At 49.1% G+C, this 13,779-nt stretch overlaps 1 protein-coding gene across 2 annotated transcripts in view; it reads left to right on the top strand.

Annotated features, from left to right (window-relative positions):
• The window catches only part of ANKRD6 (ankyrin repeat domain 6), a 327,878-nt gene that overhangs the window by 37,315 nt on the left and 276,784 nt on the right, over positions 1-13,779 (top strand). For both annotated transcript variants that reach the window (XR_016395155.1, XM_089921869.1), the window contains exons 5-12: positions 1,167-1,265; positions 2,656-2,754; positions 5,154-5,252; positions 6,482-6,559; positions 10,979-11,083; positions 12,420-12,554; positions 12,863-13,048; positions 13,509-13,661. Coding sequence is in view for 1 of the 2 variants with exons in the window: in XM_089921869.1 (XP_089777995.1) it covers positions 1,167-1,265; positions 2,656-2,754; positions 5,154-5,252; positions 6,482-6,559; positions 10,979-11,083; positions 12,420-12,554; positions 12,863-13,048; positions 13,509-13,661 (954 nt within the window). In the remaining variant the exon portion in view is untranslated. The remainder of the gene's footprint in view (positions 1-1,166; positions 1,266-2,655; positions 2,755-5,153; positions 5,253-6,481; positions 6,560-10,978; positions 11,084-12,419; positions 12,555-12,862; positions 13,049-13,508; positions 13,662-13,779) is intronic.

Consider the following 13,779-nt stretch of genomic DNA (forward strand, 5'->3'; position numbering starts at 1 on the left):
GGGCTTAGAACTCACCAGGTTCCTGGAGGTAACAGCAAGGAAGGAAGACTCTGCCCAGGCTGGTTAGAGCTAAGGTGGTGAGAGGGGAGTGAGTGACCCAGCAGCACACAGTTTTCCTTTATTTTTAAAAACTCATTCGTCTTTTTAAAGGGAAGGAATATAAACCATCCTTGAGTATGGGCAGACAGTGCTGTGTGATGCAGAGAGGAGTAAAGCAGGCCAGGGAAAAGCCCTAAACAGGCAGGCTGATAGCTCTGAGCCCGCAGCTGCAGGCCTGATGCAGCTTTTAAGCTCAGCAGAACAAACATTGAGCTTATGTATTTAATCCTGAGTCCTTGCAGGCTGACACCAAATCACGTTGCCTGTTTCTCTTGTTGCTTTTCTAGGGGTTAGCAGCAGCCTTGCAGGCCTTATTCCCATAGTTTCAAAGAGTTCTCTTGTCAAAAATTCTTTCTGCAACATTACTGTGGACATGATTCTGACCTTTGGTTGCCTTGAAGGTAGAGTCCAAAAGCAAGAGGGTCTCTGTCTGTGTGGGAAGTGACAGATGCAGTTGTATTATGGCCTGTTGGGTGGAGGCCTTGTCCGTAGTTCAAATTTTGATGTTTCAAGAAAAACCCAAGATTTAAAAAGGCTTGCAAATTCTGTTAACCTTTAGCCTGCAGTGTCGGATGTGGTCTGTTTGCCTTCCTGACTCTGTTGGTAGGGTAGCCAACCAACAGCCACCCTAACACAGCTCTCCTCTGTGTTCCTCTTGTCGCTAAGAGGAACAACCTCGTGCACGTGCACAGCACTCTGCCATTAAGAAGATGCTCTCCTAGGCTCTCCGAATCAATCCTCACAGCCTCAGCATGTAGGAGTCACGCTCCATTTTACAGGTAAGGAATCCAATTAAGAGCCTTGCCCAGTAGCTTGCAACGAGTTAAGTGGCAGAGCCAGGATCTTGGAACCAAGGTTTCTATGAGCGATGTGACTCTTCTGCCCGTTTGGATTCCCAATTTAAATGTTCTTGCCACTGAAGCCCTGGGACCACCGATCGGGAAGCAGAGAACGTGAGCCTTGACTCTTCTGTGAGTAAGCCTCGGCCCTCGGCAAGGCCTGCCCGGTGCAGGCCCGCGGAGGAGGGGTTGCTAACGTGTGCTTCCTTCTGTCTGCTTCCCTCCCAGGCGGGGAACACGGCTCTGCACCTGGCCTGCCAGAATAGCCACGCCCAGAGCACACGCGTCCTCCTGCTGGGCGGCTCCCGCGCCGACCTCAAAAATAACGTGGGTGGACAAAACCGACCTCCCTCGCGCTCTCTCATGTCGCCTCGGAAAGTAACCCTGCAAGCATGCTAGAGTATTCACATGTAGACAGTAAAAAGGGTTCGGGGACTGCCGAGAAAGTATTCATTTTTTGCTAATTCCTAAGGGGTCCTTTAGGGGGATGGGAAGAGGACTCAACACTCGGAAACACTGCTTTTCTCCCATCCTTGCTCCCTCGTCCCTCAGCCTTGCAGTCTGTTTTATTGAGCACAGCAGGTGTCTAGCATATGAGTTTAGGAACGAAGCTAATTGTTTTCAGGAAGCCTCTGCCCGCAGAGGCTTCCTGAAAACTCTTAGCAAATACTGGTTGATGCTATACCCGGGAGGCCTTCTGATGCTCCATGCCCGGCGTCTACAAATCCATTACTGAGGCATCCTTGGGATGAGCTGATGGGCCAGTAGTTCTTAGAGGTGCCTGACCTGAAAGGTGCCGTGGGTATCCCTCCTCCCTCCACAGAGCTGCATTTCCTTCATGAAGCCTGTGCCTCAGCCATGTGACAAGAGAATCTGAGGCTTCTCTCAAAAATGGCTTTAGCCGGGGCCCCCCTGATTGGGGGCAGGCTCATCTAAAGTGGCTCTGAGAATGCTCTGAACTTCAGCTTTGAGCTTGGTTCCTTCTTAATCCGGGGGGAGAAGGTTGTACTGACGGCCAGCATCTCTAGACAGAACTAGAGCTTGAATGGAAACGCCTGCAGAAGGTCACCACGCTGTCTCCAGTTCTGTTGTTTTCTCTCTGGGAGCAGGACTAAGGAAAGTCCTGATCCCCAGTTTTTCTGAATGCCCTGTTTTATGCTCAGCGATTGCTTCCTCATCAGCTCCCTAGACTACATTGCTCCCCATGGGATACTGGGGTCCTACTAAAATGGGATGCACTTGAATTTTTTAGAGTACATGCTCTTAAAGTCCAGTGGCACACCCTGCTCTCCTGGCCCTCTCAGCCATGATGGATCTGTGATGGGAAAGTCTCATTTCCAAAGCAGTGCTGTTGGTCTTAATCAGGGTACTCCAGAGCAGAGCCTTCGGGTCTTAGGAGAGGCTGGGGTCAGCGGAGTCTTAGTAAATGCCAGCTAAGCAGAGCCTCCCTTAGCTCTTGCGAAGGTCTCATGGGGAGCAGGCATCCAGTGTATGAAACCTGAAACAGTCTGCATGGTGGGGAAAAAGCAGGGCTGCAGACAGAAAAGGGCTGTGAGTTGTGGAGTGAGCGTCTGTGATAAAGGAGATGCTTACAATTCAGGCTGTTATCTTCTAAAGAATATATGCTAGCCTGCCAGCTTTTAAATGATATTTTCTTTTTATCTTCTCTGTTTTGTAACTGCTCAGACTGTGCTTAGAGTTTGATTTCTGTCCGCAGGCAGGAGACACCTGTTTGCACGTTGCTGCGCGCTATAATCACTTGTCCATCATTAAGCTCCTCCTCAGTGCTTTCTGTTCTGTCCATGAAAAGAACCAGGTCAGTGCATGTGTTCTCCCCATGGTTAACCTGCAGGTGTGTTGGCACAGACGGGAGCAGAGGCTGCTGGGGGGCGGTGTCCTTTCCCAGCCTGGGACTTGGCCAGTGCTGGCCTTTGCAGGAACCATGGAGTTCCTGTGGCCCTGGTTTATCTTGCCTCCTGGAGAAAGCATGCCCTTAGCATTCCAGTTCATATCACCACATTTGCATAGTGAACATTTTCTGGAGATCCTGCTGTGGGTTCTGTTTTTAGTGTGATTTTTGAAAAGGAAACCCACAAGAAAGAGTGGCTTCGTAAATAAGGAAGGGCATTAGGTGTCTCATGACTCCTGAGTTCTCTTACCTGAACTGCCACCTTTATGTGAGCTGAGGGAGTCTCTCTTTTCTGTAAAGTTCGGCACCTGATCAGTATCTACGCCATATACTTGGGGTTTCGAAATCTGTGATTATTAGTGTTCTGTGGAAATGTGATTTTCGTAGTTACGTGGATTTTTAAAAGGTTGTCTTGTTATTTATTGATACCTATACCTAAGTGATGCATTGTTCGACTTTTCTGAGTTTGGGTACGTAAATCTGAAATTTAAAAAAAAAGTTAGATTGTGATTCAGATTAAAAATACCCTATAATGGTGGTTACTGACCCTGGCCGCATATTAGAATCAACAGAGGATTTAAAAATACCATTCCTGAGTCCCACCCCAATATAAATGATCAGAACATCTTGGGGTGAGGTCCAGGCAATGGTATTTTCTGTTGTTGTTGTTGTTTGTTTGTTGCGGTAAGTGGGCCTCTCACCCTTGTGGCCTCTCCCGTTGTGGAGCACAGGCTCCGGACGAGCAGGCTCAGTGGCCATGGCTCACGGGCCCAGCCGCTCCGCGGCATGTGGGATCTTCCCGGACCTGGGGCACGAACCCGTGTCCTCTGCTTCGGCAGGCGGACTCAACCACTGTGCCACCAGGGAAGCCCAGGCAATGGCATTTTTAAAGAGCTCCTGGCCTGAGTGTGCAGACAGGATTGAGAACCACTGACCTAATAAAATAGCTAAATTCTGTCATTCTCCAGCCTCGCCATGGACTCTAGGTTCATCAGGTTACCCCAAACAGCCCTCGCCAACCAGTGCTGCTTCTCAACCTGGGTGGTATATTACAGTCACCTGCCAGCTTTGGGAAATCATCAGACCCAAGCCACACTCCAGGCCAATTAAATCAGTGTCTGTGTGGGACCCAGGCATCAGTAGTTTTTAAGGCTTCCCAGCTGATTCCAATGAGCAGGCGAGACTGGAAACCACTGCTCCAGAGCTTCCCTCAAAACACACAACCAGGTGACTCAGGAATGAAATGAACACTACCTTTGGCTACTTACCAGAGAAGGAGGGCCTTGGGATGGCGGGATTTTCATGCTTTACTTGTTCACCTGCCAGGAACGAATGAATGATTTCACTTCTATATTGGTCTGACTTATTTATGTCATTCTGTTTGGGAATTTAAAACAGTTTGCATGTGGAACTGGCCCACCAAGCTGCATTTGACATAGCCTTCTTTCACAGTTGATTGAAATATTTTTTTGTTTAAAAACAACAACAAAAAACTTACAGGCTATTTGGTAAGAGTTTGAAAACATCTGGTGTTAAGCGAATACTGATTCTCAGTGACTCCACCCAAACAAAACACCCTGGCCTGCAGGATGATTCCAGGTGGCCCTTTCACATCCCTGAGGATGGCTGCAGGGCTGGGATATTACTCCAGGGCCTGTGCAAGTAGCCATCTTCGAAGCTTCTGCTCATTCTAATTCAGAAACCAAGGGGTTCTCTGCCCACCCCCTGCCTGGGCAGAGGGACAGGGTCCAGAGCTCCTGGCTACCAGCCTGTGATCCTGCCTTTCAGGTCAGGTCCCACCATTCCCAACAACCCAGGCCCAGCATGACTTTGCCCCCTGCATTTAATCCTGTCCTGTGATTTCTGGCATCTCCACTCAGAAAGGAATGTGGTATTCGTGCATAAGTTCATTCAGTTGCAGAGTCTCTTTCAAAAGAGCCACATTTAAACAACAAGGTCCTACTGTATAGCACAGGGAACTAAATTCAATATCCTGTGATAAACCATAATGGAAAGGAACATGAAAAAGAATATATTTATAAAATGGAATCATTTTGCCATACGGTAGAAATTATCACAGCATTGTACGTCAGCTATCCTTCAATAAATAAATTTTAAAAATAAAAAATGAAGTATGGTTAAAAATAATAAAAGAACCACATAACACTTTAGCCAAGGTCAGTCAGTCTAAGACAGATTTTAGTTTGACTTTGAAAAGCCACCGCCAGGCCATGGAATTAAAAAGCCAGAGGCCTGTGGGCCACAATCCGATGGGGTTTAGCCGGCTTTCTTCTGATTAATTTCAGGCTGGAGACACAGCACTTCATATTGCTGCTGCCCTAAATCACAAGAAGGTGGTTAAAATCCTACTGGAAGCCGGAGCAGATGGGACCATTGTCAATAACGTAAGTGGAGTTGCAACAGTGGTTTCTAAAGGTGTTCCCACCCCTTTCTGGATCAGGGCCTGTTGTTGCTGCCCCACCCCCTGCGGACTCCAGAGCACAGCCTCACCCAGGCTCGCTCGGGAAGACCATGCGGCGGCACTGACCCCACGATCCTGGGGCCCGCGGGGGTGGACTTGAGGGGACCCTTGCTCTCAGCAGCTCCACGAGTTACAAACCCTGAGGGCTCATCTTCAGACAACTCAGCGAGCATGTCCTGGCACGAAAAAGGGTCAGGGGTGTGTAAGTAAACTGGCAAGTGGATGTTACTGAAAGTGAGTTCCAGGCCTTTTAAACAGATGTGGTCCTCAGAAAAATGGCCACCAGGCTAATCTTCCTCAAAACTCCAACTGCTTTCTCTCTAAAATCGCCTTCTCTCACGCCCTCTCTCTCAGTGTCTCCCTCCTCCCCTCCCCCTCTCATCCTATAGCAGGCACCAGCTCAGGCACCCTCTCTTCCTCCAGGTTGGCCTGTGATCTCTGTGCTCCTGAAATTGCACAGACTCGGGGGGCACTGGGGGTGGAACAGTTGTCTGGGGAGTTGGGGGTGTCGAGGCTGGTAGTCCCCCTCCCAGCTTTAGTACCTGGATTGGTGGTACCTCTCCCATGATGCCATGAGCACCTTTCCCTTCCTTTGAATCCCACTGTTTTCAACTCCTGGTCTGGGCTTTAATCTCCCTAGAGTCTCTGTTATGGCCATAGCTTCCTAAATGTTTTTCACAGTCCAGTTCCTGAGACTCTGTGGCTGGGCCCTGATCTGCCCTTCCAGGTGTTTTCTCCATTGTACTCCCGGAAGATGTATCGCTTGGCTGGATTTTTATGATGCTTTGTGTTTTCTCAAGTGACATGTTCCACCTTGACCCCATCTGTTTTGTTTTATTTACCTCCCTCAATCCCTTTTCCAGGAAGCCTTCCTGGGTGAGCAGTGCCCCTGACCATTGTCTCTTAGAACACCTACTGCTCACCTGGTCAGCACTTACCCCGTGTGCCTGTGTCCTCAGGTGTGACTGGGCTCCCCGTTGGATGAGACTCAAGAGCAGGACCATGTCACACGCACGGTTGTGTTTCGCTGAGCACATGTGTAGGTGCTGGTGTGACCGGGTTGCTAGCTCCTGGGAGAGCTGTCCCCGCTGGGCTGTGCATGCGTGGGGCTGGTGTTCCGTACTCACTGGTCCTCCCTTTGCCTTTCCTTAGGCAGGCCGGACTCCACTGGAGACTGCCCGCTACCACAATAATCCGGAAGTTGCTCTCCTCCTCACTAAAGCGCCCCAGGTAGGATTTTTTGCATTTTCCATTGTATTGATTATACGGGGTCTGCAGGGTCGTTGGGATTCCCCGGTTGCCATCTACTGAAGCCAATTCAGACCAACTTAAGAAGGGGACAGATGGGCTTACTGTCCAGGCAGCAGGAAGTGTAGGAGTCCACATGAGCCTCCAAGATACCTGGAACCAGAGATCTCAGGCCCAGCAGGCTGTTCTCATACATGGGCATCATTTCCTCTCTGTGGCTGGATCATTGTCACAACCAGTTTCCTGAATCATAATTTCCCAGCCAGGGAAAAGTTCCAGTTTAAAATGTCATAGGAGGGGGCTTCCCTGGTGGCGCAGTGGTTGAGAGTTTGCCTGCCGATGCAGGGGACACGGGTTTGTGCCCCGGTCCGGGAAGATCCCACATGCTGCGGAGCGGCTAGGCCCGCGAGCCGTGGCCGCTGGGCCTGCGTGTCCAGAGCCTGTGCTCCGCAACGGGAGAAGCCACAACAGTGAGAGGCCTGCATACCGCAAAAAAAAAAAAAAAAAAAAAGTCATAGGAGGGACTTCCTGGTGGTCCAGTGGTTTAAAACTCAGTGCTTCCAATGCAGGGGGCGCGGGTTCAATCCCTGGTCAGGGAAGTAAAATCCCACGTGGAGTGCGGCACGGCCAAAAAATAAATAAAAACGGTAAAACATCGTAGGAGAAGATCATGATTGGCGAGCTTGGGGCAAATGCCCGGAACAGGTGGGGCAGAGGTGCTTTAGGAAGATGGTGGCATCCGTTTGACCACGTGGTTAGAAGAGAAGTATTTCCCAGACAGAGGTGGGATGAGGCATCCGTCTGGGCAGACAAAGCCGTAAATGTCCACTAGAGGCAGTTGAGTACCGTATAGTTTTCTCATTTTTATTAAATAATGGTATATTGGCCATCATTCAATTTAAGAAGATGACTGATATCTTACTTGAGGTTGAAACGATCTAAGTCACAAAGAAATTTAATAGTGATGATTTATAAGCTATTTATAATTTTAGTACCCTGAAATAACTGTTTATAGTACCTTCCACAGACACATAATTTTTATATAGTTGTGTCCACAATGTATATACTCTTTGGTATTATGCCCTTTATCCTAAGTGTAATAGGAAACTGTTCTGTAGTCTTTACAGTTATTTATCACAGTGGAAGCATAATATTCTTTCTTTGGTTGCTGTTCAGTATCTTGTTAAACCATTTCCTTAATGTTAGACATTTAGGTTATTTCCCAGTTAGAGCTAGTCTCTTACCTTACAGCAAACACTGATTGGTTTTCCACCTTATTCTGGCTAATGCTGCAGGAAGACAAAGTCTTAGGGAGCCAGAGGGAGAGTCCGGACCCCAGCCTGCTGCACCATGGCCCAATCCCAGGCAGCCTGGGGTTCTGCACGGCCTTGATTCCATTTAAGTTTTAAAAACATGCCTGATATAACTAGCAGTTTCTGGAAATGGTTAAGATTTTTGTCTCTTGCAAAATCAATCACCCTCTTGCCCGTGGAGAAGGTCCTTCTCAGTGGGCTCTGAAAATCCACAGAGCCCCTGACAGGTGCGAGTCGGATGCTCCTTTGGAAAAAGGCTCCACCTCTGCCTAGCTGTTTGCAAACAAATCCTCAGCAGAATCACCTCTCGGAATCCTGACTAAAAAAAAAAAAAGCTAGTCTCTTTTAGATCAAAAGGGACACGGTCGGGGGGCTTCCCTGGTGGCGCAGTGGTTGCCGATGCAGGGGACGTGGGTTTGTGTCCCAGTCCGGGAAGATCCCACATACCGCGGAGCGGCTGGGCCCGTGAGCCATGGCCGCTGAGCCTGCGTGTCCGGAGCCTGTGCTCCGCAACGGGAGAGGCCACAACAGTGAGAGGCCCGTGTACCGCAAAAAAAAAAAAAAAAAAAAAAAAGGACAGGGTGCTATATAAGTGTCAGAATCCGTTAGTTACCTGGCATTTCAGTGCCTGGCAGTTTGATGGACAGCTGGCTCCGTGCTCAGCCACGTGAGGATCATCAAGTCTTGTGGGATGGAGGGTCCTCTGGCGCACGAGGATTGATGTGCCTTTAACCTGCCTGTCATTTATCTTCCAGAGCCTAGGAATCTCGATTCCCAGGGATAAAGCTGTCTTGTGGACTGTTCTCCTGTGTGGTTCTCCTTTAGCATTTCCATTAAAAAAAAAAATGACTTAAGCTAGTTTTTCCACACCCATATTGAACAGCAAATAAATAGGATATTTTTAAAGTTTTTGTTTTTTTACATGATTGTACATACTAACCCTTATTTTCAGTGCAAAGAAAAAGCTTTGGAATATGCATAAAATTGCATGCATACTGTCCTGTTGATCTGTGGTTATAGAAATGGTCTTGTCTGAAACGAGAAATCCCCTTGCCTTGGCACTTTAGTTGACCATGGATTTTGATGGTTCACAGCAGTACTAAGAGGATACTTCTTTCCGAGCCCTTAAGATCAATATTTCCTGATTTCTGTGAAGTGGGAAAGATGGATGATGGTACATTTGGTGGATGGCCTGAGAAAGGCTGGGAGCCATGCAGAGTTATTTTCATTGGCTAATAACATGGTCTATGGCGGGAATTTTTCTGATTATCTTGTGTTTGGGTGAAGTGAGTGTTACTTCTTATTTTTGATTGACGTGGTTCACAAATGCTTTGGAAAGTGAATTTCAGGCTGATTCTGGAGCTGTGTCCTGTTCTAAGTGTCTATAAAGCAGATGAGCAACGGGCCTTACTACCCTGCATCAGACTCGACTTCTTACTGAGTCTAAAATTTAGCTGAGGACATTGGTTCTCAGACCTTTTTGGTCTAAGGACCCTTTTACTTCCTTAAATATTACGGAGGCCCATAAAGAGCTCTGTTTATGTGAGTTTATATCTATCAATAATTACCGTATTTGAAAATAAAATTTAGAAATATTAAAGATATTCATTTAAAAATAAGTCCATTTTGTAGCAACATAAATAGCATCATTTTGTGAAAAAGGACTTTTTCAAAACAGAAATGAGAAGAGTAGCATTGTTTGACATGGTTTGCTCACGTCCTTACTGTCTTAGAATTCTGTCACCTTTTATTGCTGCGTGCAGTCTATTGTAATGTCACTGACGTGGCTTCTGGCAAACACCACAGTACGCTCATGAGAGAGTGAGCATGAAAAATGCCAATGTTGTAATATTATGAAAATAATCTTAACCTCACGGACTCAGGTCCCTGGACACTTCCAGAACTGCTGGCTTTAGGGGATGAGTATATAATTTAAAAATCCGGTTCAGCTGCAGGCAGGTATTGTCAGGAATTCTCCGTTTAGGAGGTACCCACTGCCCGTGGAGGATTTTTTTGTCCTCTAATGTGTCACTTGAATTTAATGAACACAAGAAGGAAGTCTGACATTGAGATGCAAAACACTAGGCTGAACTTCAGAGAGCCCTTATCTATCTATATAAGAAGACAGTAAAATATTGTTTTATTGCAGAAAGATAGTGTGGCCTTGAAAGGGCTTTCACCGTCTGTACCCCCTTGGGTTTTGTAAGGGGGGTGAACCCTGGAGCTAGGAGTAGGGAGTCTGGAGGAGAAGGGTGTGGACCTGAGCCAGGGATTGCAGGTTTCCACCAGCGCACAGGTCTGCACTCCGTGATTAACCATCTCTGCCAGCTAAGCACTCTAAGGCCCCCAGGGACCACTGGTCCAAGGCGCGCCGGCCACCTACGTTGTCTCGGTTAATTCCGGCAGCTCCCCATTCTCACGTTGAGAAGACGGAGCACAGAGAGGTCAAATCACTTGCCTGAAGATCCCCAGCTAGCTGCTGCTGGGCATCTCTGGGCCTGTGGGATCCCACGTGTACTTGCCTGTGTCCATTCCACCTCTCTGCCCTCGAAGGGGCAGACCACAGCCTTCTTTTGGGGGAAGAGACTCCTGCCCCGTGGTTGGTACCATGGCTCACAGGTACATCTCAGTTAGGCTTGAATTAAAGTTATGTTTGAATATGACTTGGATACAGTTTGGCCAAGAGAAAATCTGATGGGCTACATCAGGTCCAGTGTCCCAAGATAGACCGTGCCTGGCACAGGGCTGCTGTGTCACACAACTCCAGGGGACACCGTTCACATCCTAGTCTATGTGAGCCATGCTCCCTGGAGCTGAGCCGTGCACGGCCTGCTCACACCTACGTGGACGCCCTGGCCCATCGCTAAGTGCCTGTTAGTGTTGCTGTCCTAGACTGTGAGCTCAAGGTCAGGAACGATGTCCTGCCGTCTCTGGGACCCTAAGCGCCCAGCACAGGATGTAGGAGGCATAGTGGGTGGTCTAGAGGCGCTTGTTTGTTGTGAACGCCTGGTCTCCCCCTGCTCAGCTGGAGGCTCCATTAGGTCCGCGCACACCAGTGGTTTGTAACGATGCCTCTTGCCTCCTTCAGGTCTTGCGCTTCAGTCGTGGGCGAAGCCTGAGGAAAAAGAGAGAGAGGCTCAAGGAAGAGAGGAGAGCTCAGTCTGTGCCGAGAGATGATGTGGCACAAAGCAAGGTGGGGGGATAGCCCTCCCGCCCACTTCCAGGGTGGGAAACTGTCTCCCTGCCTCCTCCGGGCCCGTCTGGCGGCTGCCGGGCCCTCCTCTGTCTCTCCTTTCCTCGGGGTCCTTCAAATCTTGTCCGTCTTTCCTTCTAGCCTCTTGTCTTCTCCTCTCCACGATTTCAGGCCGTGTACTCTCATGCCACCCGTCTTTTCCAGCACCCTGTGTGGCTGTATTTGCGAGCCCTGTGCATCCGTGGCCTTGTCGCTTCCATGTGGACAGCACAGCCTCTCTGGCACCACACCCTTCATCGTGTAGAGCAGAGGTTTTCAAAATGTGAAAACCTTGTCACCTGGAGCCTTGGTAGAAGTGCAAATTTGGGGGCCTCACCCCAGACCCACTGGATCAGAAACTCTGGGGTAGGGCCCAGCAATCTGTGTTTGAACAAGCCCTCCAGGTGATTCCAATGTGGACTACAGTTGGAGGACCAGTGGCGTAGCTTGTTGCCTCTCCTTCCGCTTAGGGAGTGAACAGAGGCTGTGCTAGCCCATACGGCTCCTCTGTGCAAATTAGAAAAAGATGCCTTCTGGGCAGACCAGCCTAGCACAGGGCACGTATGGCGAATAGAGCCCAAGGTGGACTTCAGCTCCCTCAGCCCCACTCATGCACTCGGCTAGGTGCCTTTGTGCAGTGAACAGCTTGCACAGCTGTACACAGCAGCCCTGGAGTGAACCATGCCTTTCAACTCTCCCAGGAAGAAGACTAGGATATAGAGACAACTTCTGGCACATAAAATTTTATACCAACTATTTGTTTTTCTCTCTGTTTGAAAATCTTACCAGTTTCCAGGGTTAAGGCATTGTAACTCGCATTGGTTCCTGTGTGCGAATTGTACATATTAACTTGTAAAAGTTCTCACAAGGACCAGAAATGTGATTTTTTTTTTTTTTTCATTTCAGAAGGTCCTCACTCTCCTCTGTGAATTGTGAGGGTCCAAGATCAAAGAATGAGTGGCGTTGTCTTCTTGTTGAAATGTAAAAGACCAAAAAAATCTCTAATGCTGAGGTGTTTTGTGTGTACTACGTTCCTAAAGTTGCAGAACACAGAGTTAGACCCAAGGCAATATCTAGTTTGGCACCTAATAAATGAAAAACCAAACATTCAACTTACCAGGAAAAGCACAGGTGTTCAGTTAAAACCACCAAGCAGTGCTTCCTATGTCTGAAATTTGTCATTGGAAAAGATTCCCAGGGGTCCTTTAGTGGATGGAGGCTGGGAAATTTTATGCCATTATTGAAAAAGGCTGGGGAACCAAGGAGAAGAGGTTTCTGGGCTTTTTTTCCTCTGTAGGGAAGTGTCTCAGCAGGAGACACCCATAGCAGTGAACAGGCTGTACCCAGAAAAGAAGAGTCCAGAGAAGATTTCCTGTCTGCCTCCCCGGAGCCCAGAGCAAAGGACAACAGGCAGAAAAAGTCAAGGCCCAAGGTCAGGAGGCACGTGAGAGCTGCCAAGAGGGCTGGGAGGAGGGCTGGCGGAGGGCCCTGGGATAGCGTCATGCCCAGCAGCTAAAAAGCCACTGCACTTGGCTTGCTTGCTGGTTTGGAGCCAGAGCACAGAAATCGGCCCTGGCCGGCTGTGGACACAAGGTAAGCATGCTGGTACGACTCTTTTGACACATACCTGGCGTAGAACGCTGAGAGACTAGCAAGGCGGGCCAGACGGGAGCCGCCGGCTGGGCATCAGGCTTGCAGATGTCACGGCGCTCAGGGTGGCTGTCGCCTTCTCTCCCACAGGCGTCAGCGTTTTCTGACCCCACCCCACCAGCAGACCAGCAGCCTGGACAGCAGAAGAGCTCGCACACTCACAGTCACCCTAAAAAGAGGCCCAGGCATCGCTGTTCACCCCCAGGTGCCCCCCACGAGTTCAGAGCGTACCAGCTGTACACGCTGTACCGGGGCAAGGATGGCAAAGTGATGCAGGTACCTGCCGGGCCCTGTCAGGGCAGGACTGTAGGCTGTAAGTGAGGTGTCTGTGTAACCCTGTTGCTGGGGGCTAATGTCCACTTTCAGCGGTGACTACAGAAGGCATGAGCTTTGAAGATAAGCCAGCTGGCCCTCCCCACCTAAACTGTGCAGTACCCTCCTGCCACGTAGGCCTGGAGAGCACAGGGATGTTACAAAGCTCTCTGCACCATCCTTAGGTACTGCATAGATAACCTTGAGGCCGGATAGTGGATAAAAGCAGCTTGAGGACTGGGACCGTACGTTACACTCTCTGAATCTTCTTAACGTCTACAGAGCCAAGGCTTGGCCTGTCAGTCCAAAGTTACCACAGGGATGAGTCTCCTCCATCACGTGTGGTCCCCTGGTGTACTGACAGACACATGTTTTCAGAAGGAACGAACGACTTGGATTGATTCCTTTTTGGCTTCCCTCTTAGGCACCAATAAATGGCTGTCGATGTGAACCCCTGATCAACAAGCTGGAGAATCAGTTGGAGGCAACTGTGGAAGAGATCAAAGCAGAGCTGGTGTCGGTTCAGGATAAGATGAACACGAAGCTGGGGCACCTGGAGAATAAGACCCAGCACCAAGTAAGCGGTTGCCATCCTTCTCATGGCGTGGTGTCCTGGCAGAAAATGAAATCAGACCTCAGCACACCTTTCTGTTCTGCAGACTCTGCCCTGAGCATGTCGGGCAGGCTGTCAGGGA

This window comes from Delphinapterus leucas, chromosome 12 (assembly GCF_059928025.1).
Source record: "Delphinapterus leucas isolate spDelLeu-1000000601 "Yukka" chromosome 12, BTC_Dleu_Yukka2, whole genome shotgun sequence".
NCBI classification, from domain to species: Eukaryota; Metazoa; Chordata; class Mammalia; order Artiodactyla; family Monodontidae; genus Delphinapterus; species Delphinapterus leucas.